Below are 23310 nucleotides of genomic sequence, written 5' to 3'. Positions count from 1 at the left end.
AAAACACACATGCACAGAATATATGTAAATCTCTGCACACTATTCTGCATTGCTAGAGGGGGATTGATTCTTAGTCAAATTCTTCATTTGTGTGGTCATAGTGTCCATAGTTGCTTTATAATTCTTGAGGGTATTTTCGCTGTAGTTGTAACTACAAAATGTAAGATTTTTTCATCAGACACGTTTTGCTTTATTGAGGTACAGCATCATCAGTGGTCTGTAATTAAGTTATTTACATTTTGATTTGCTTTTCAGATTGAAAAACAGTTCGTTAAGAACAGGTTGACTTGTACTTACAGTGATCTTTCAGCTGATTTCTCGCTTATATCGGGAAATGCCGTCTACTAGCACATCGTTGTTTTTCTGTGTTACACTGATAATTTTGGTCTAATATTTAGATATTCTGCACCACTATGTATTTCTCACAACACACTTTTATGCACACTGCTGTATTGTTTGTTTTTGTACTTCACATATGTGTTATTCTTTGTGTTTTGAAGTGTTGCCAAGTGGCGATGCAGAGTCGCGATAGGCCTTTATCAGCAGTAGACACAAACGTAAACGCAACTTGCACACACGTATGCAGTCTGAGAGCAGTGTAGTTTCAGCTCTGAGACTGCAGGCGCACGCACACGCACACAACTTGCACATATGTCTGCAGTCACAGAGAGCTGAAACTACACTGCTGTGTGTGTGTGTGTGTGTGTGTGTGTGTGTGTGTGTGTGTGTGTGCGCGCGCGCACTGCTGACAAAGGCCATAATGGCCGAAAGCTATGATTGTGTGAATCTTTTTATTGTGCCTATCACAACTCAGCATCTCCCCTATATGGTGAGTAGCAGCTTTCCTTCTTCGGAATTGTTACATCCATCCTGGATTTCCCATTGCTTGATTTTAACCTTTCCATTACTTTGTCTTTGACCTACAACTTTTATTAAAAAAAAATAGGTTATTTAATGTGTGGAATTCTATTTAATTATGTTTCTGTGTATTTATGTACTGTAGAAGAGTAGAGAAGGAATAGCAATGGATGTTTATTTTTTAAAGGGGAAGGGGAAACCATGATGAGAGGACATGCAGCAGTGTGATGGAGTTAGAAGAGATGGTGATGAGTGAGAAGTGAAATGAAACAGTGAGGGGGGGAGAGGAGTTGTGGGAGGGGTTGAAGGATGGAAAAGGCTATTTTTTTATGTAATTTCATCAATTATTCTGCATAGTCTTTCCAATATTTATATGGTTATTGAGCACTGTTTATTTTGTGTTAATGCTTTTTGTACGTGGAAATTTTCGTGGAAAAAAGTGGTGTCTGTCTTTACTGATTTTTTATGATACTCATATCGTTTTCAATATTGCTTGGTCTATGGTGTTCTTCTTTTAGATTATCCGCAAATGTTGAATGGTTTGTACTGTATTTGTTCTGATGTGTTCTTTATATCTTTTGTCAAATGCCCTGCCAGTCATTGCAATATCTTCTCACAATCTCTGCAACTGAGCTGATGGATAACACACTGTTAGTATCTGTCTGGTTTTGATTTTAGAGATGGGAGTGCTTCATTGTTTGTTTTTTGTAAGCAATGTTTATGCCTTGTTTTTTTAATGGGTTTCCTATTTTATGAGTGAATTTGCTGTGGAAGGTAATTGTACGCCATTTTTTTTGTTGTAGTGCAAGTTGTATGAGTTAGTGTGGTTTTTTCATTATTTGTCTCTCTCTGTTTAGTTTGTTACCATTGTTTCTTTGTGTCCATTTTTAATGCTGTTTGTTTTATAATGGCTAACTCTTTCTGGTAATTAGAAGTGTTTACGGGGATCATGTTCAGCCTGTTTAACATGTATCTGGTTGCTGCTTGTTTGTGGTTCTGTAGGTAGTTTGAAGTTTCATTTAAGATAATGTCACTTGTTGTGCGTTTCCTTCATATGTCAAATGTGTGTATTATTGTCTTTTCTTATGGTTATGTCTAAAAAGTGTGGTGCATTTTCTTGTTCTTCTTCTGTTGTGAAATTTTTGTGTACAGTACTTATGTCTTCGTGTAGTTGCTGTAGCCTGTTTCTAGGTTCATCTACCATGCATATCGTGTCATCCATGTATCAGTACCAGTTGATGATGATGTAGCTTTTTTTTTTTTGTTATGTCTTCAAATATTAATTTTTCTATGTGATTCATGAAAATGTTGACTAAGGTTCCTGAGGTAGGTGAACCATGTGTAAACCTTCTTGTATGTAGTATTCTTGATTGAATTCAAAATAATTTTGTTGTGTTATTAACGGTAATTATTTTGTGGTTTCATCTGTGTGTTCATGAGGTAGCTGGTTGTGTTTTTTCAGGATTTCTTCAATTACTTTTATGGTTTCATTAACAAGGTTACAACTGTACATATTTTCTACATCAAAGGATTGCTGTGTCAGGGATTTTAGTGTCTATTGTATGTTCTACCAGTTGAGAGGTATTTCTGATTGTTCTATTATTTTCTAGTTTATAGTACTGGGTGAGCTGTGGCTGCATTTGTTTTGCTAGTAGGTATGTAGGAGCTGCCCTGAAATCCTCTATTGGATGGGCTGGATAATTTTCTTAATGGATGTTTGGTTGACATCTCATGTTGGGGGCTTGAGGGTTCTCTTGTACAAGTCTGTTTCTCTCTGTCTGTAAATGTATACCGTATTTACTCGAATCTAAGCCGCACTTTTTTTCCGGTTTTTGTAATCCAAAAACCACCTGCGGCTTAGAATAGAGTGCAAAATAAGCGGAAGGTCTGAAAAATGCCGGTAGGTGCTGCCACAACTAACTTCTGCTGTCAAATATATGTAGCACTACACAGGCATGCTTTGCAGGCACAAAGATAAATACTGGCGCCAAAACCTCCTGCGTCAGTAAATAAATTAAAAAAAAAGGTGGAAGATGAGCTTTTTCTCCGCCTCAGTTTTCGACCACTGCATTTTCATACATTATCCAACGAAGTAAATACAAATTCCGTATTGTTAATCTACGAATGTAGCAGCATTTCTATGTACTACAAAAATCCGACTGGCAAGACTGTTTGGAATGTTTGTCAATATGGCCAACTCTACGTTCTGAATTTTTTCCTACCTATGAGAAGAGATGCTTGCTAATAGGAACTTTTATGAATTGTGAATCACATGCAGTATTCTCTTCACTATAAGTATAATACAAATATAAACATTTTGCCATGTATTCTTTCGTGTTTGCTGCTATCTCATTTAAATCCTGTCTGCCTAATAAACTACGAAACTAGAGTGAGACAACAGCAAACGCGGAAGAATATACATATCATGTCATGTTTATATTTGTATTATTCTTATGCCTAATAGTGATATAGTCAGAAATGATGAAGCACGACAATTGACTAGATTTTTAAATCTAAGATGACTCTTATTTCTGTGCAGAATGTAATGTACTAAAGAGGCATTGCAAAGATTTTCAAACAGAGAAAAATTGTTGCTAAACTCTCGTTCAGAACATCTATCTATCATACGCAGTCTATTATTTGGTTCTTCTTGTTCATTATCAAAGAAAGCAGCAGTGTAAGTAACAACAAAGAGCAGTCTCTTGCCGTTGTTTCACTAATGAGACGATTCCTCTCTTTTTTTAATTGTAAGTGGCGGTAGTGTGCACAAAAGCAAACCATGCTGCGAGCGGCGACAGACTGTAAACACTCATTATCAGAATGCGACAAACAATGCATGACACAGTACAGTAATGCATTTTTAACTTAGTGACGTAAACACCTATAACAAAGAGAACGGCACTTATCAGATCAAAGAAAAATAAGCAATCAATTCAAACCAGACGAAGCACATGAAAAAGGAAGGGTACCTGTATAAAATAAGGACGGAGCACCTGACGCATAGCAACAGCTACCTGGTAAAGCTTAACTGCTAAGCTCACGACTCAAATCAAACTACTGTAGCTGTATAGTCATTCATTCAACCTAAATTGTCTCTCATATTACAATGGACCAACTTTGTTTCGATTTGGAGGTGCGGCCTAAAACTTCTCTCTCCCCTTGAATTTCGAGTCTCAAATTTCAGGTGCGGCTTAGATTCGAGTGTGGCTTAGATTGGAGTAAATACGGTACTCCATTTTTGGGTGGTTTTTTAAACATGTGTTTGAGTTTTGTTAATTGGGTTTGATTTTAACTTTTTATGTTTTTGCTAATCAATTAGTCTGTTTTTTTATGTATTCTTTTTTTCGTGAGGAGAAGATTACTACCTTTGTCAGATTTTGTTGCAATGACATTTTCTGTTTGCTGTTTTTTTCTTTAGATTTTAAGCTGTTTCATCACAATTATTTTTGAATTTATATTTTCCTTCTTTCATCTGTGTTGCCATGTTTATTAACTCCCTAGTCAGCCCTGTGTTTACACTATTGTTTGCATTTTTTGTTCTATAGTGAGAATATATTCAGATTCTATGAGATCTTGTTTCACTTGTTCATTTGCTACTGAGTCAACATTGTGTTTTAGGCCTTTTTCTGAGAGCTGTTCTTAGTTTTCATGCAGTGTCATCTGTAAGATTGACCACCATAGGATAGAAATTGTGTGCGTGAAAAAAAAATTGTTTTTGTAGTAGTAATGACAGAGCAAAAATATCATCAAGAATTATAAAGCAACTATGGACACTTTGGCCACACAAATGAAGAATTTAATGTCACCTTGTCAAGAATTTCCAGTTGGCCTCTATTACCAGTTTAAGAAGATACAGATTCATTTTAATTTGTGTAAAACAGTTGAAACCACCAGATTCAATAACCATTGTAAACATAATGACCTTATACCAAAAGACATAAACGTAAAGATAAAAACCAGTTTGAAAGCAGCAAAACTTGCCAGGCAGGCCGCTAAAAATGTCTGGCTGAAATGCGAAATTAAATCACTATATACAAAGAAACAGACATTAAACAAAGAATTATATGTAATTCACCTTCAGCTACCACAAAAATTAAATAATCTGGCTATCTTTGCTTCCATTGTGGAAAAAGTCAAAATGTGCACATGCAGAGCTATAAACAAAATGCGACTAAAGCATAATAAGAAAATTGAAAATATCAAATGCCACCACACACAACCCCATAACAGCAAACAAATTCACACACACAGTTTCTATCATAGGTTGACTGGACTCAATATAATTACTGTGTTACTTCAGATTAGATCAGATTAATACTTGCTCCATAGATCATGAATACGACACTTCGTAATGATGTGGAATGTGTCAGGTTAATAAAAGATGTCTGTACAAGATATTACATTACACAAAATATTGCATGACACTAATGTTTAAGTTGTTGTTTTTTTCCCTTAATTTATATCTAAAAATTCAGCCAATGAGTAGGAGTAATTGTCATCTAGAAATTCTTTCAATTTATTTTTAAATGTTGGGTGGCTATCTGTCAGACTTTTGATGCTGTTTGGTAGGTGACCAAAGACTTATGTGGCAGCATAATTTACCCCTTTCTGTGCCAAAGTCAGATTTAACCCTGCATAGTGAAGATCATCCTTTCTCCTGGTGTTATGGCTATGCACACTGCTATTACTTTCGAACTGGGTTTGATTATTAACAACAAATTTCATAAGTGAATATATATATATATATATATATATATATATACTGTGAGGATCCCTAGATCCTTAGATGTCTGCAGGATGACTGTGGGTGGGCTCCAGCAATTATTCTGATTACACGTTTTTGAGCAATGAATACTTTTCTACTCAACAATGAATTACCCCAGAATATGATGCCGTACGAAAGCAATGAATGAAAGTAGGCATAGTAAGCTAATTTACTGAGATTCTTATCACCAAAATTTGCAATAACCCTAATAGCATACGTAGCTGAACTCAGACGTGTCAGCAGACCATCAATGTGTTGCTTCCAGTTTAACCTCTCATCAATGGACACACCTAAAAATTTTGAAAATTCTACCTTAGCTACAGACTTCTGTTCAAAGTCTATATTTATTACTGGAGCTGTGCCATTTACTGTACGGAACTGTATATACTGTTATAATAGAGGGAAACATTCCATGTAGGAAAAATATATCTAAAAACAAAGATGATGTGACTTAGCAAATGAAAGTGCTGGCAGGTCGACAGACACACAAACATACACACAAAATTCAAGCTTTCGCAACAAACTGTTGCCTCATCAGGAAAGAGGGAAGGAGAAGGAAAGATGAAAGGATGTGGGTTTTAAGGGAGAGGGTAAGGAGTCATTCCAATCCTGGGAGCGAAAAGACTTACCTTAGGGGGAAAAAAGGACGGGTATACACTCTCGCTCGTGCGCGCGCGCGCGCGCGCGCGCGCGCGCGCGCGCACACACATCCATCCACACATATACAGACACAAGCAGACATATTTAAAGACAAAGAGTTTGGGCAGAGATGTCAGTCGAAGCAGAAGTGCAGAGGCAAAGATGTTGTTGAATGACAGGTGACGTATGAGTGGCGGCAACTTGAAATTAGCGGAGATTGAGGCCTGGTGGATAATGGGAAGAGAGGATATATTGAAGAGCAAGTTCCCATCTCCGGAGTTCGGATAGGTTGGTGTTAGTGGGAAGTATCCAGATAACCCGGACGGTGTAACATTGCGCCAGGATGTGCTGGCCGTGCACCAAGGCATGTTTAGCCACAGGGTGATCCTCATTACCAACAAACACTGTCTGCCTGTGTCCATTCATGTGAATGGACAGTTTGTTGCTGGTCATTCCCACATAGAATGCATCACAGTGTAGGCAGGTCAGTTGGTAGATCACGTGGGTGCTTTCACACGTGGCTCTGCCATTGATCGTGTACACCTTCCGGGTTACAGGACTGGAGTAGGTGGTGGTGGGAGGGTGCATGGAACAGGTTTTACACTGGGGGCGGTTACAAGGGTAGGAGCCAGAAGGTAGGGAAGGTGGTTTGGGGATTTCATAGGGATGAACTAAGAGGTTATGAAGGTTAGGTGGATGGCAGAAAGACACTCTTGGTGGAGTGGGGAGGATTTCATGAAGGATGGATCTCATTTCAGGGCAGGATTTGAGAAAGTCGTATCCCTGCTGGAGAGCCACATTCAGAATCTGATCCAGTCCCAGAAAGTATCCTGTCACAAGTGGGGCACTTTTGGGGTTCTTCTGTGGGAGGTTCTGGGTTTGAGAGGATGAGGAAGTGGCTCTGGTTATTTGCTTCTGTACCAGGTCGGGAGGGTAGTTGCGGGATGCGAAAGCTGTTGTCAGGTTGTTGGTGTAATGCTTCAGGGATTCCGGACTGGAGCAGATTCGTTTGCTACGAAGACCTAGGCTGTAGGGAAGGGACCGTTTGATGTGGAATGTGTGGCAGCTGTCATAATGGAGGTACTGTTGCTTGTTGGTGGGTTTGATGTGGACGGACGTGTGAAGCTGGCCATTGGACAGGTGGAGGTCAGCATCAAGGAAAGTGGCATGGGATTTGGAGTAGGACCAGGTGAATCTGATGGAACCAAAGGAGTTGAGGTTGGAGAGGAAATTCTGGAGTTCTTCTTCACTGTGAGTCCAGATCATGAAGATGTCATCAAATCTGTACCAAACTTTGGGTTGGCAGGCCTGGGTAACCAAGAAGGCTTCCTCTAAGCGACCCATGAATAGGTTGGCGTACGAAGGGGCCATCCTGGTACCCATGGCTGTTCCCTTTAATTGTTGGTATGTCTGGTCTTCAAAAGTGAAGAAGTTGTGGGTCAGGATGAAGCTGGCTAAGGTAATGAGGAAAGAGGTTTTAGGTAGTGTGGCAGGTGATCGGCGTGAAAGGAAGTGCTCCATCGCAGTGAGGCCCTGGACGTGCGGGATATTTGTGTATAAGGAAGTGGCATCAATGGTTACAAGGATGGTTTCTGGGGGTAACGGATTGGGTAAGGATTCCAGGCGTTCGAGAAAGTGGTTGGTGTCTTTGATGAAGGATGGGAGACTGCATGTAATGGGTTGAAGGTGTTGATCTACATAGGCAGAGATACGTTCAGTGGGGGCTTGGTAACCAGCTACAATGGGGCGGCCGGGATGATTGGGTTTGTGAATTTTAGGAAGAAGGTAGAAGGTAGGGTTGCGGGGTGTCGGTGGGGTCAGGAGGTTGATGGAGTCAGGTGAAAGGTTTTGTAGGGGGCCTAAGGTTCTGAGGATTCCTTGGAGCTCCGCCTGGACATCAGGAATGGGATTACCTTGGCAAACTTTGTATGTGGTGGTGTCTGAAAGCTGACACAGTCCCTCAGCCACATACTCCCGACGATCAAGTACCACGGTTGTGGAACCCTTGTCCGCCGGAAGAATGACGATGGACCGGTCAGCCTTCATATCACGGATAGCCTGGGCTTCAGCAGTGGTGATGTTGGGAGTAGGATTAAGGTTTTTTAAGGAGGATTGAGAGGCAAGGCTGGAAGTCAGAAACTCCTGGAAGGTTTGGACAGGGTGATTTTGAGGAAGAGGAGGTGGATCCCGCTGTGACGGAGGACAGAACTGTTCCAGGCAGGGTTCAATTTGGATAGTGTCTTGGGGAGTTGGATCATTAGGGGTAGGATTAGCATCATTTTTCTTCGTGGCAAAGTGATACTTCCAGCAGAGAGTACGAGTGTAGGACAGTAAATATTTGACGAGGGCTGTTTGGTTGAATCTGGGAGTGTGGCTGAAGGTGAGGCCTTTGAATAGGACAGAAGTTTCGGATTGGGAGAGAGGTTTGGAGGAAAGGTTAACTACTGAATTAGGGTGTTGTGGTACCAGATTGTGTTGATTGGAATTTTGAGGTTTTGGAGGGAGTGGAGCTGGAAGTGGGAGATTGAGTAGATGGGAGAGACTGGGTTTGTGTGCAATGAGAGGTGGTTGAGGTTTGCTGGAAAGGTTGTGAAGGGAGGTGGGAAACCAGGAGATTGGATAGTTTTTTGAGGTGAAGGGTGGCATGCTGTTCTAATTTGCGGTTGGCCTGTAGGAGGATGCTCTGAATAGCCGGTGTGGATGTGGGAGAGGAAAGATTGAGGACTTTTATTAAGGATAGGAGTTGACGGGTGTGTTCATTGGCTGAGTTGATGTGTAGGTGAAGGATTAGGTGGATGAGGGCAATGGATTGTTCAGTTTGGAACTGGTATAGGGACTGATGGAAAGAAGGGTTGCAGCCAGAGATGGGAACTTTAAGTGTGAGGCTTTTGGGGGTTATGCCGAATGTCAGACAAGCCTGAGAAAATAAAATATGCGAGCGTAATCTGGCTAGGGTGAAGGCATGTTTGCGGAGGGAGTGTAAACAAAACTCAATGGGGTCGTTGTGGGGGTGTTGAGAGGGTGACATGGTATTAGAAGGTGGAAAGTTTAACATGAGGTTGAAATGAAAATGAAAGATAAAAATATATGGGGAGAGATAAAGGTGAACTAGAAAGCAACCGGAGATATGGTATGAAAAAAGGCGAAAAAGTGTTGGTTAAGTTGATCCTGTGGTGAACTTGGGTTGGTAGACAGCGATGTGCATAAAGGTTAGGTGGTTGTGTTGCTGCTAAAACACGTTAAAGGACGGAAAATTTCGAAAAAAACGTATTAAAAGGAGTGGTGTTGTGGTGAAAGATTATGAAAATGGGGCTAACAATTGTCTGACGAAGAAATAATGACGTTAAAACCTGTGGGGAGCGGCTAAAATGATCAGTGATGTGTGAAAAACGGAAGTGGAAATAAAGTGAAGGTTATTGGAACTAGCCGAAATGGTTGTTTAATACGTGAAAGCTGCTGTTATTGAACTAGAAACGGTGGATTTTATAGCAGCGGTAGTGTTGAAAGCGGAAAATAAAATTTTTTTGGTTATGGTTTGGAATTGGGTTACGTATTATTGAGTATATATAGGGTATATATTCTTCCTAAAATTCACAAACCCAATCATCCCGGCCGCCCCATTGTAGCTGGTTACCAAGCCCCCACTGAACGTATCTCTGCCTATGTAGATCAACACCTTCAACCCATTACATGCAGTCTCCCATCCTTCATCAAAGACACCAACCACTTTCTCGAACGCCTGGAATCCTTACCCAATCCGTTACCCCCAGAAACCATCCTTGTAACCATTGATGCCACTTCCTTATACACAAATATCCCGCACGTCCAGGGCCTCACTGCGATGGAGCACTTCCTTTCACGCCGATCACCTGCCACACTACCTAAAACCTCTTTCCTCATTACCTTAGCCAGCTTCATCCTGACCCACAACTTCTTCACTTTTGAAGACCAGACATACCAGCAATTAAAGGGAACAGCCATGGGTACCAGGATGGCCCCTTCGTACGCCAACCTATTCATGGGTCGCTTAGAGGAAGCCTTCTTGGTTACCCAGGCCTGCCAACCCAAAGTTTGGTACAGATTTATTGATGACATCTTCATGATCTGGACTCACAGTGAAGAACAACTCCAGAATTTCCTCTCCAACCTCAACTCCTTTGGTTCCATCAGATTCACCTGGTCCTACTCCAAATCCCATGCCACTTTCCTTGATGCTGACCTCCACCTGTCCAATGGCCAGCTTCACACGTCCGTCCACATCAAACCCACCAACAAGCAACAGTACCTCCATTATGACAGCTGCCACCCATTCCACATCAAACGGTCCCTTCCCTACAGCCTAGGTCTTCGTGGCAAACGAATCTGCTCCAGTCCGAAATCCCTGAAGCATTACACCAACAACCTGACAACAGCTTTCGCACCCCGCAACTACCCTCCCGACCTGGTACAGAAGCAAATAACCAGAGCCACTTCCTCATCCTCTCAAACCCAGAACCTCCCACAGAAGAACCACAGAAGTGCCCCACTTGTGACAGGATACTTTCTGGGACTGGATCAGATTCTGAATGTGGCTCTCCAGCAGGGATACGACTTCCTCAAATCCTGCCCTGAAATGAGATCCATCCTTCATGAAATCCTCCCCACTCCACCAAGAGTGTCTTTCTGCCGTCCACCTAACCTTCGTAACCTCTTAGTTCATCCCTATGAAATCCCCAAACCACCTTCCCTACCCTCTGGCTCCTACCCTTGTAACCGCCCCCGGTGTAAAACCTGTTCCATGCACCCTCCCACCACCACCTACTCCAGTCCTGTAACCCGGAAGGTGTACACGATCAAAGGCAGAGCCACGTGTGAAAGCACCCACGTGATCTACCAACTGACCTGCCTACACTGTGATGCATTCTATGTGGGAATGACCAGCAACAAACTGTCCATTCGCATGAATGGACACAGGCAGACAGTGTTTGTTGGTAATGAGGATCACCCTGTGGCTAAACATGCCTTGGTGCACGGCCAGCACATCTTGGCGCAGTGTTACACCGTCCGGGTTATCTGGATACTTCCCACTAACACCAACCTATCCGAACTCCGGAGATGGGAACTTGCTCTTCAATATATCCTCTCTTCCCATTATCCACCAGGCCTCAATCTCCGCTAATTTCAAGTTGCCGCCACTAATACCTCACCTGTCATTCAACAACATCTTTGCCTCTGCACTTCTGCTTCGACTGACATCTCTGCCCAAACTCTTTGTCTTTAAATATGTCTGCTTGTGTCTGTATATGTGTGGATGGATATGTGTGTGTGTGTGCGCGTGAGTGTATACCCGTCCTTTTCCCCCCCTGAGGTAAGTCTTTCCACTCCCGGGATTGGAATGACTCCTTACCCTCTCCCTTAAAACCCACATCCTTTTGTCTTTCCCTCTCCTTCCCTCTTTCCTGCTGAGGCAACAGTTCGTTGCGAAAGCTTGAATTTTGTGTGTATGTTAGTGTTTGTTTGTGTGTCTGTCGACCTGCCAGCACTTTCATTTGGTAAGTCACATCATCTTTGTTTTTAGATATACTGTATATACTGTGTTTTATCAAAATTTAAAGAGAGTCCATTTGCTGAGAACCACTTAATAATTTTGTGAAAAACATCATTTACAATTACATCACTTAGTTCTTGGTTTTTGGATGTTATTACTATACTTGTATCATCAGCAAAAGAACTAACTTTGCATCTTCATCAATATGGAATGGTAAGTCACTAATGTATATCAAGAACAGTAAAGGACCTAAGACTGAACCCTGTGGGACCCCGTACTTGATAGCCCCCCAGTTTGAGGAATCAGCTGTTGTTTTAACATTACATGACCCACTTATTTCAACTTTCTGCAATCTTCCAGTTAAGTATGAATTAAACCATTTGTGCACTGCCCCCCTCAAACCATAATATTTAGTTTATCTAAAAGAATTCCATGATTTACACAAACAAAGGCCTTTGAGAGATCACACACAGTGCGATTTCCATTGATTAAAGCTTCTTGCATGAACTTGTCTTTGTATACAGAGTATTCTTACTTTTTGTTCTATTTTTTAAATTTGAAGTACTAGTTTCTTCTGAAAGCTCAATAGGTCATTGAAATTTCATTGCTGATTTTGCCACAAAACGTAACCTTAATTCAATCTTCTAGTTTATATTTCATTATCTGGTTAAGCATCTTCCCACTGATGTTGTTGTTGTGGTCTTCAGTCCTGAGACTGGTTTGATGCAGCTCTCCATGCTACCCTATCCTGTGCAAGTTTCTTCATCTCCCAGTACCTACTGCAACCTACATCCTTCTGAATCTGCTTAGTGTATTCATCTCTTGGTCTCCCTCTACGATTTTTACCCTTCACGCTGCCCTCCAATGCTAAATTTGTGATCCCTTGATGCCTCAGAACATGTCCTACCAACCGGTCCCTTCTTCTCGTCAAGTAGTGCCACAAACTCCCCTTCTCCCCAATTCTATTCAATACCTCCTCATTAGTTATGTGATTTACCCATCTAATCTTCAGCATTCTTCTGTAGCACCACATTTCAAAAGCTTCTATTCTCTTCCTGTCCAAACTGTTTATCGTCCATGTTTCACTTCCATACATATACTTTCAGAAACGACTTCCTGACACTTAAATCTGTACTCGATGTTAACAAATTTCTCTTCTTCAGAAATGCTTTCCTTCCCATTGCCAGTCTACATTTTATATCCTCTCTACTTCGACCATCATCAGTTATTTTGCTCCCCAAATAGCAAAACTCCTTTACAACTTTAAATGTCTCATTTCCTAACCTAATTCCCTCAGCATCACCCGACTTAATTAGACTACATTCCATTATCCTCGTTTTGCTTTTGTTGATGTTCATCTTACATCCTCCTTTCAAGACACTGTCCATTCCATTCAACTGCTCTTCCAAGTCCTTTGCTGTCTCTGACAGAATTACGATGTCATCGGCGAACCTCAAAGTTTTTATTTCTTCTCCATGGATTTTAATACCTACTCTGAATTTTTCTTTTGTTTCCTTTACTGCTTGCTCAATATACAGATTGCACTGCTTCCCTTTCATGCCCTTCGGCTCTTATAACTGCCATCTGGTTTCTGTACAAATTGTAAATAGCCTTTCGCTCCCTGTATTTTACCCCTGCCACCTTCAGAATTTGAAAGAGAGTATTCCAGTCAACATTGTCAAAAGCTTTCTCTAAGTCTACAAATGATAGAAACTTAGGTTTGCCTTCCTTAATCTTTCTTCTAAGATAAGTCGTAGGGTCAGTATTGCCTCACGTGTTCCAACATTTCTACGGAATCCACACTGATCTTCCCCGAGGTCGGCTTGTACCAGTTTTTCCGTTCGTCTGTAAAGAATTCGTGTTAGTATTTTGCAGCTGTGACTTATTAAACTGATAGTTCGGTAATTTTCACATCTGTCAACATCTGTTTTCTTTGGGATTGGAATTATTATATTCTTCTTGAAGTCTGAGGGTATTTCACCTGTCTCATACATCTTGCTCACCAGATGGTAGAGTTTTGTCAGGACTGGCTCTCCCAAGGCCGTCAGTAGTTCCAATGGAATGTTGTCTACTCCCGGGGCCTTGTTTAGACTCAGGTCTTTCAGTGCTCTGTCAAACTCTTCACGCAGTATCGTATCTCCCATTTCGTCTTCATCTCCCATTTCGTCTTCATCTACATTCTCTTCCATTTCTATAATATTGTCCTCAAGTACATCGCCCTTGTATAGACCTTCTATATACTTCTTCCACCTTTCTGCTTTCCCTTCTTTGGTTAGAACTGGGTTTCCATCTGAGCTCTTGATATTCATACAAGTGGTTCTCTTTTCTCCAAAGGTCTCTTTAATTTTCCTGTAGGCAGTATCTATCTTACCCTTAGTGAGATAAGCCTCTACATCCTTAAATTTATCCTCTAGCCATCCCTGCTTAGCCATTTTGCAATTCCTGTCGATTTCATTTTTGAGACTTTTGTATTCCTTTTTGCCTGCTTCATTTACTGCATTTTTATATTTTCTCCTTTCATCAGTTAAATTCAATATTTCTTCTGTTACCCAAGGATTTCTTCTAGCCCTAGTCTTTTTACCAACTTGATCCTCTGCTGCCTTCACTACTTCATCCCTCAAAGCTACCCATTCTTCTTCTTCTGTATTTCTTTCCCCCATTCCTGCCATTTGTTCCCTTACGCTCTCCCTGAAACTCTGTACAACCTCTGGTTTAGTCAGTTTATCCATATCCCATCTCCTTAAATTCCCACCTTTTTGCAGTTTCTCAGTTTTAATCTACAGTTCATAACCAATAGATTGTGGTCAGAGTCCACATCTGCACATGTCTTACAATTTAAAACCTGGTTCCTAAATCTCTGTCTTACCATTATATAATCTATCTGATACCTTTTAGTATCTCCGGGATTCTTCCATGTATACAACGTTCTTTTATGATTCTTTAACCAAGTGTTAGCTATGATTAAGTTATGCTCTGTGCAAAATTCTACCAGATGGCTTCCTCTTTTTCTTAGCCCCAATCCATATTCACCTACTACGTTTCCTTCTCTCCCTTTTCATACACTCGAATTCCAGTCACCCGTGACTATTAAATTTTCATCTCCCTTCACTATATGAATAATTTCTTTTATCTCATCTTACATTTCATCAATTTCTTCATCTGCAGAGCTAGTTGTCATATAAACTTGTACTACTGTAGTAGGCATGGGCTTTGTGTCTATCTTGGCCACAATAATGCGTTCACTATGCTGTTTGTAGTAGCTTACCCGCACGCCTATCTTTTTATTCATTATTAAACCTAATCCTGCATTACCTCTATTTGATTTTGTATTTATAACCCTGTATTCACCTGACCAAAAGTTCCCACTGATATATATTGTAAATTCAAATACGGATACAGTAATGGAGCAGAGTTGTTCAGGTACGAGTCTGGTCATTAAGGATTTTAATAAATTTGAGTCTAACTACTTACCCATTGCTGAAATGTTCCTGACAAAATTGCAGTATCCACGAGACTTCTGTATTAATTGGGCATTGAATTGCAACAAAAATGTGCACACAATTAAAATACTAATTTCTCAGAAAATTAGTGTATGTTAATTAATGAGCCTACAAATATTGGATTGGCTTCTGCATCACACTCCTCAGAATTTTCAGGCTTGACATTAAATGAAAACTTGTCTAAGAATGAAACATAGCTCCATTTGGTTTGCATCCATTTGTAATATTCTTTTGCCAAATACACGAAGCCACCATATTGTCATGTTAATGGAATGTGCATTGCGGGCTATGTGTGTATAGAGACAAAGTGCATAAAAAGAATTGCCAACAAATTGAATTGATATGTGTTTTGTTGTGTATGAAAGTCTCAATGCATTTGAGTCGTAGCCTGCTTTGTCTTCTGACTGGAAGGAAACAATTGGTAATAATTTGCTGTTTGCTCCTTATGAGTGATTATTCTGATCTTTGAATACCTCCTATTGCCGCCGCCCCCCCCCCCCCCCCCCCAAAAAAAAAAAGTTCATGACACTACATTTTAGGTAATACTTTGGGATTTGATACTTAATGGCATGACTGACCATTTTTATCTTACCAATTGCTTATCATGCTGCAGATTCCAGTAAAGAACGTTATCGGAACATAGCTGAAAGGTGACGGGCACCACTCTTTTTTTTATGCTTTTCAGCTCATTACTTCCCTTACATGGCAAGTTTTTGATCCATACACCATTTCTTGTTCGTATGTAGTCAAAATTTTACTGGTTATGGATTATTTTAAAGTTTGCAGAAACTAAACTGAGTAAGATATCAAGAATTAAATTTTATGTATAGTAACTACCCTAAGTTTTCATCTTTTTAGATGCTGTAATATTATACAGAATGCTGTGTCACAGTTTTGGTGAGAATTTCTTGCAAATTTTCTGCTGATCCTTTGCTATTCATCCTCAGCCATTTGCATGCAGAATGTTGAGGTTTAAGGTTCATAACTGTTTGAATATTTGTGTTGTAAAGCTTCTGATACGATCTAGTGGATAACAGTAGAATACTGATGTCTCAGAAGCTCGTGAAGTCACTTCATATTCCTAACAAAGATGGCACCTTGATGTCCCAGATGTTTCCCAAATAAGAAGCATTTTACTTATGGAAATTTGTACTTCAGTGCATAGCAGTTGGTATTAGATGAACGATGACTGGTTTTAGTGCTCTTGGCTTTCTCATATTAATGTGTGACCATCTTGATGCTGTACATTGCCCACCCTCCCCTAATCAATTCTTGGTAATTTCTGGTCTTCGTGAAATAAAGGACATAGCAGTTGGTATTAGATGAATGATGACTGGTTTTAGTGCTCTTGGCTTTCTCATATTAATGTGTGACCATCTTGATGCTGTACATTGCCCACCCTCCCCTAATCAATTCTTGGTAATTACTGGTCTTGGTGAGATAAAGGAAAATGGAGCCACCTCCTATGTATTAAATGGAAATAGACATTTAGTGTGGAAACTGGTTGAGCCATCATAACAGGAAAATTAAGAGCATGAAGCTACAGGTTGATTTTCCTTTGTGTTTCAGACAAACCCTCTGCTTATACGTATTGAAACAAAAGCAGGACATGGAGGAGGAAAACCAACAGCCAAACTGGTAAAATTACTAAACATGCTTTAGTGAAATTAACACATTCATTAAAATTTAAATGTGCTGTCTGTAATATTCCTTGTTTCTAGATAGAAGAAAGCACTGACATCTTATGCTTCTTGGTACAAGCACTTGGACTTGAGTTTAAAAAATGAAGAATCTGTGGTTCATCAGGAGATACTACTGAAAATGAAGACTATTTGGAAAGTCCCATCTGCAGAAGATCCTTGTGTACTTACACGCAGACTTAACCACCATCACATCTGCCAAGGCCTAAGGATTTCTGAGAAGCATTTGATTGTGTGTGTGTGTGTGTGTGTGTGTGTGTGTGTGTGTGTGTGTGTGTGTGTGTGTGTGAGAGAGAGAGAGAGAGAGAGAGAGAGAGAGAGAGAGAGAGTGAGAGTGAGTTCAATTCTGTTTGTCATTGTATGTATGTACAGTGTCGATATTAATTATATTTGACATGCAGATATGCCTCAGAAGGAAAAAAAGTTTTTGCCATGCATGTGATGTATGCTATATATTGCATTTTTTCTGTTGTATGCTGTTTTTTGCAGTGAATCCCAATGTTCGTGAATATTGAAAAAAATGATCACATCACGCCATTTATAATTGGGCACCAAACTTTGTGTACAGTGCTGAGTATTACGCAATACATATTGTAACAGGCGTGTCAAAACTTTGAACTGTTGGCTGTGTAATTTTAGAAGGAAATGGAGATTAATATGCTAGTAATAATTGTTTGTAATGATGCCCCTGAACAAAACAAGTGTTGCATTTTATGGAATATTTGTTATTAAGGTGTGGTAATTTTTAGACTGTGGACTTACTTTTGGCACGTCTTTGAGAGAAATGCGTTGAGCTGAAGATACCAAAGGTGTAAAATTTACATTACCTGTAAGGCTTTGTGCACTAGTGCTTCATAACTTCTAAAAGTACAAATTAATGGAGGCTAGGAGGCAGTTATGAACAGTAAAATGATATTCTGTGATGCATTGTTGTTTATGTAATCCATTGCTTTACAATTTCAAAGCAATTAAATAAGTTACTTTTTCCTAACTTCGCAAGATCTCACATTATTTTGCTATAATTAGCTACTGTATTTCAAAATCTGTATTTGTCCAGAGTTCAGTATTTAAAATTTATATACATTATTTGCTCAATGGCAGTGGTTTTACTGTCAGTCACAAATTATTTATTTATAACAGTGACAAAATGGTACCACTCCCACTCTCGTCTTTGAGCTGTTTGGTGGATTTAAAAGTAATTGCCACAAAATATTAGCTCTTATCTTAAGCTTAACTTTCACCTAGATCTGATGTATATAAAATATCACTAAAAAGCTGCTGTATTTCAAGAAAAAAGTAAGCCCTGTGTGTCATAGTGTGATGTGTTAGAAGAATTTGACATTAAACTGTCTGTTGGATCACTATAAATAATCATGGCATGTAACATGTGTGCCATGAGAGGGATGTATTTGGAGTAGTCCACAGGTTTGTTGTCTCCTGTTAGGAATGAATTTCTTTTCTTCATTAGTAAGGAAATGTGAGACAAAATTTGTTAAATTATTCAGTTGTTAGGTATAGTATGCGATGATATCTGTATTCCTATATTACAATGTCACAAATTTTGGCTTCAAATAGTTTGCGACCTTAAATTGTTGTATATGGGCAAAGAAGTAACAAATGTGTATTTGGTGTGCTTTGTTTTGGTCTCCGTGTAATTTATTGTTGCCATTTTCTTTTGAAAAGTTTGACTAGTAGGAAAACAGTGGTTATCTGTGTTTTATTATTCATATGGGTCAATCCTGGGTGGTGTACAAGAAGTGGAATGTATCAAAATAACCACCCACAGGCACAATGTGGTGGGGCACTGAGTGATGGGTAGGCACATCAAGAACTGAAATATGATGTTTCAACTTAAAAACTTCCATTTTTCTTCAGGGTTTAATATGTGTGTATTGTTGATATATTTTTTGATGTAACTCGATCTACAGTTCTCATTAATGGTGGGCTGAACTCCATTGGTAACGAGCACATTTACCTGAGTACTACTGCCTTTAAAATGAAAATGTGAAAGTTAGTACTGAAAATTCAGTTTCTTTTAATATATTTGGAATACCTTCACTACGAAACCAGACTAAAATAAGAATGATCACAAATTGCACTGGTTTACTATCTGTGGAGTAGAAATTAGAAAATTGTTTCCCTCATCTGCAGCTAAGAGCGAATTAAAGAAAAGTGGTAGGGAGTTCACAAGTGAACATGGGTGAGGGACACATCTAGATAAGAGCGAGCTAATTATTGTATGACTCCATATTCTCACTGTCAGAATGTATTTAGTTGTCTATTTGTAGGTGATATACTGTAATTCTCTGTTCTATATGAAGAGTCTGAGTGTATAGTTCAGACAGTGAAGGAGTTTTCCATACTAAGTTTTTCCAGCTTAAATTTACTCATTTAAGATACCTGTAAATTAAATTTCCTTTTACTGGACATTTTGTCGTAGACAATAAATTAAAAAGTGTTTTAAACAGGGTTTAGTATCTGATGGAAACTTCCTATGTTTTGCTTCAAAATATGAAGTAACAAAAGTAATTAATGATGTTCCTCTACACTATTCCTTTTCATATGTTCATTGCATGGCAGCTTAATCTTTACGATCTGATTCTTCATCCATAATTCATTTCTAATTACGTACCTAATAGTTTTTGTGTGACTTCTAACACGGGTAGAGATACAGACGTGAAGTTATTGAAATCAGTGCTCTGAAGGTGGAAACTGTAATGTGTACTATGTGCTATTATATTTAGGCAGAGAGATTTTAAAATTCAGAAGTTTTTCTCTGATTTTTTAAACTAGTCGTATTGCCTGTAAAATACATGTTTACAAAATTGTAATGCTTATAATGGGTGATAATCGAAAAAGTGGCTTATAAATTTTGTATATATCAAGTTTAACAAGATACATATGGATTGTCAAGTGCATGTGTCATAGTTAAGAACTTCGCTGTAACAGTTTTCTGTTAATATACATATATATTTTTGGATATATTTGTTGTTTCAGTACAGGTAAGATGCAGTTTCAAGCATGTTAAGAGGCAACTGAACAGGTGCAGTATGCATCTGTGTCAGAAAGCTGTAACATACTACTCAAAAATAACTTTAATGCCAGTTACTCATATCATTGTTAGCTGTTACTAATGTTTTTGTAAGTGGTGATTGTGTCGTCACAGTGATGTGTTCCACTGAACTCATAATTGCTAATTTTAGGATGTAGTAATAAATCATTGGTAGGTGAAGCATTAACACTGCAGTTTACAAAATAATCTAAACTATTTAGTGTATTAAGTCTCTTTGTTTTACTGTATATGTACATGAGACTCCAGTTGGAGATTGTGCAAGAACTTGTTAGTATATTTTTACTTGTGCCAGTGCTACTGGTATGGTTATTGTGCCAGAATTTCTACAGTCCTGTCAATTTGTTAACTATTCAATCCCTTCATACTGGTGTACTTGTAGAGCTAATTCAAATTTAATCAGCCCCTAATGTTGCTGTAACGACAGGGTGACGGTTATTGAACTACATGAAAAAGAAAAAACACCATAAATTAGTTACAAACTACAGTGTGTACTCACTTTATTCAAAATGTAAACGTCACTACAGATATTTGGCTCTAGTTATGACTTCTTGGATTTGCTGCCATCATTGACGATGTGGCGCAGACGAATAGTGAAATTCTGCACGACCTGCTGAAGTGTGAAACATCAGTGACCTCCTGAATAGCTGTTTTCAGCTCAGCAGTGGTTTTGGGGTTGTTGCTCTACAACTTGTCTTCTATGTAGCCCCCACAAAAAGGAGACACGTGTTCAGATCAAGAGAATATGGTGGTCAATCAAGGCCAATGCCAGTGGCCTCTGGGTACCCTACAGCCAGAATGCAGTCCCCCAAGTTCTCCTCCAGGACATTAAACACTCTCCTTCTATGATGGCATTGAGCTCAGTCTTGTATGAACCACATCATGTCGAAATTAGGGTTACTTTGGATAATGGGGATGAAATCATCTTCCGGAATCTTCACATACCGTTCAGTAGTCACCACGCCATCAAGGAATATCGCACCAGTTATTCCGTGACTGGGCATTGCACACCACAAAGTCATCCATTGAGAATGAAGAGACTTCTTGATAGTGAAATGCGGTTTCTCTGTCCTGCAGATGCACCAATTTTATTGACGAACCCATCTAAATGAAAGTGGACTTCGTCACTAAACCAAAGATACCAATTCACATCATGTCCTGCAGTCAACCATGCTTTTTGAATGTCCTAACGCAAACCATTCAGAAATTATGATTTTTATTTAATATATTTCAATAACTGTCACCCTGTATAATCATTTACCACCAGAATACACAAAGCCCTGTCCTTACATTAACTCTCGTAGTTTTGTGCTAGTATTTTGTCAGTTGTATTTCAGTTTTCTTCTTCATGTGCTTCTCTCTATTTCTTTCTACTTACTACTACGTCTCATTGAGTGAATCAGTTTGTGGTGATTTGTGGTCATTTACAATCTCCTTCAGCCATCTCTCTACTTTTCCCCTCAGTTCTGCAACAGTATGCTGCCTCTGTAAAACGTAATTTTCTTATGTTTACAGATAAATTCTGTGTCCTATCACAACACCAATCTTCTACATGGCTGTCATATCGTCAATCTACTTGATGTATTTATTATAGATGTGTCAAACTTTGTCACCCATGTAAAGTATACAGTTGCAGAGACAAATATATGCATAATTTCTTCTGTGTTGCTTCAGATGGCAGTCAGAAATTTACTTGTACAAGCAGCCATTAATAGTAACCATGCAGATCTGAAACCACTGGCATCAGGCCATTGACACTAGTATTACATGGATGTTCCATGAGGACTAGTCATTTTCATTCATAATGTTCACAATAAATACACTAATCAGAACTTCTCATTTGCACATTTGGTGCTGTTATTGTTAATTTTTGCAAGTGAATGTTATAGGGATTGCTCTTACGTGATGGTTTGCTAGCCATGTGTGCAATATTCTCATTTATTTGGCAAATCTGCATTGGTACAAGTATTTGCAGTGGAAAAGTTAATGAAATAATGAAAAAAATGTTATGGGCACCACCATTCATAAATTCTGAAGTTACATGGATTACACACAGTTACAGAATTCTTATTATGCATTTAGTGACAAAATTTGTCATTTTACATTCCTTCGACATTGTCTGAACTGCTTAGCCTCTCTCCCAGTTACCATTTCAAAGTTCACAACACCTATATTTTAGTCAAATTTATATAACTTTCATGTTTACTGTGTTAGATGGATAAATTTATCAGCAATAAATTAAATGCCATCAAGTTCAGGACATTTTCTTCCCAGATGCAATTTATGGGTCGAAGAAGTTAAATGAAATGCTTTTTTTATTTGTTAATTTATTGTGGGTGTGCTATGTTTCTTTGTAATTGAAGCATCCTACGTGTATGAATTTTTTGAAACTGAAGAATACCTCAGGTCTGTCGCATGTATAAATGGTAACATTTTAAAAGTGCTTTAAAGAACTGTTATGTACTTAATGAAATACACACAATCTGTAAACTGACGGAGTTTTGATAAAATATACTTTATTTTGTACATATGTACTCTGTATTATACAGATATTAAAACAAATAAAAATTCATAAAGGATTTTCATACATTTTAACAGCAGTTTTATGCAAAATAAAAAGCAGTAGCAGTGACAGTAAGTGTTTTTCTTAATGACAAAAACTTCCTTAGTGACAAAAACTTCCTTAGTGACAAAAACTTCCCTAGTGACAAAAACTTCCCTAGTGACAAAAACTTCCCTAGTGACAAAAACTTCCCTAGTGACAAAAACTTCCCTAGTGACAAAAACTTCCCTAGTGACAAAAACTTCCCTAGTGACAAAAACTTCCCTAGTGACAAAAACTTCCCTAGTGACAAAAACTTCCCTAGTGACAAAAACTTCCCTAGTGACAAAAACTTCCCTAGTGACAAAAACTTCCCTAGTGACAAAAACTTCCCTAGTGACAAAAACTTCCCTAGTGACAAAAACTTCCCTAGTGACAAAAACTTCCCTAGTGACAAAAACTTCCCTAGTGACAAAAACTTCCCTAGTGACAAAAACTTCCCTAGTGACAAAAACTTCCCTAGTGACAAAAACTTCCCTAGTGACAAAAACTTCCCTAGTGACAAAAACTTCCCTAGTGACAAAAACTTCCCTAGTGACAAAAACTTCCCTAGTGACAAAAACTTCCCTAGTGAACACAACCATACACTGTTTTCCCTTTAAATGTGCTGAACATTGGTAACTGTAAAGAATGTAGACTTACAACAATG

The 23310-nt window shown here is 39.0% G+C and overlaps 1 protein-coding gene across 3 annotated transcripts in view; it reads left to right on the top strand.

Moving 5' to 3' along the window:
- The window catches only part of LOC124789724 (prolyl endopeptidase), a 94272-nt gene extending 71579 nt beyond the window's left edge, over positions 1–22693 (top strand). For all 3 annotated transcript variants that reach the window (XM_047257184.1, XM_047257177.1, XM_047257191.1), the window contains exons 14-15: positions 16859–16927; positions 17011–22693. In XM_047257184.1, the coding sequence (XP_047113140.1) occupies positions 16859–16927; positions 17011–17076 (135 nt within the window). In that variant the 3' untranslated portion in view covers positions 17077–22693. The remainder of the gene's footprint in view (positions 1–16858; positions 16928–17010) is intronic.
- Positions 22694–23310: the final 617 nt, after the last annotated feature.

This window comes from Schistocerca piceifrons, chromosome 1 (assembly GCF_021461385.2).
Source record: "Schistocerca piceifrons isolate TAMUIC-IGC-003096 chromosome 1, iqSchPice1.1, whole genome shotgun sequence".
Classification (NCBI taxonomy): domain Eukaryota; kingdom Metazoa; phylum Arthropoda; class Insecta; order Orthoptera; family Acrididae; genus Schistocerca; species Schistocerca piceifrons.
Note: the sequence above shows the minus strand (reverse complement) of the source record. Positions and strands in the feature narration are given on the sequence as shown.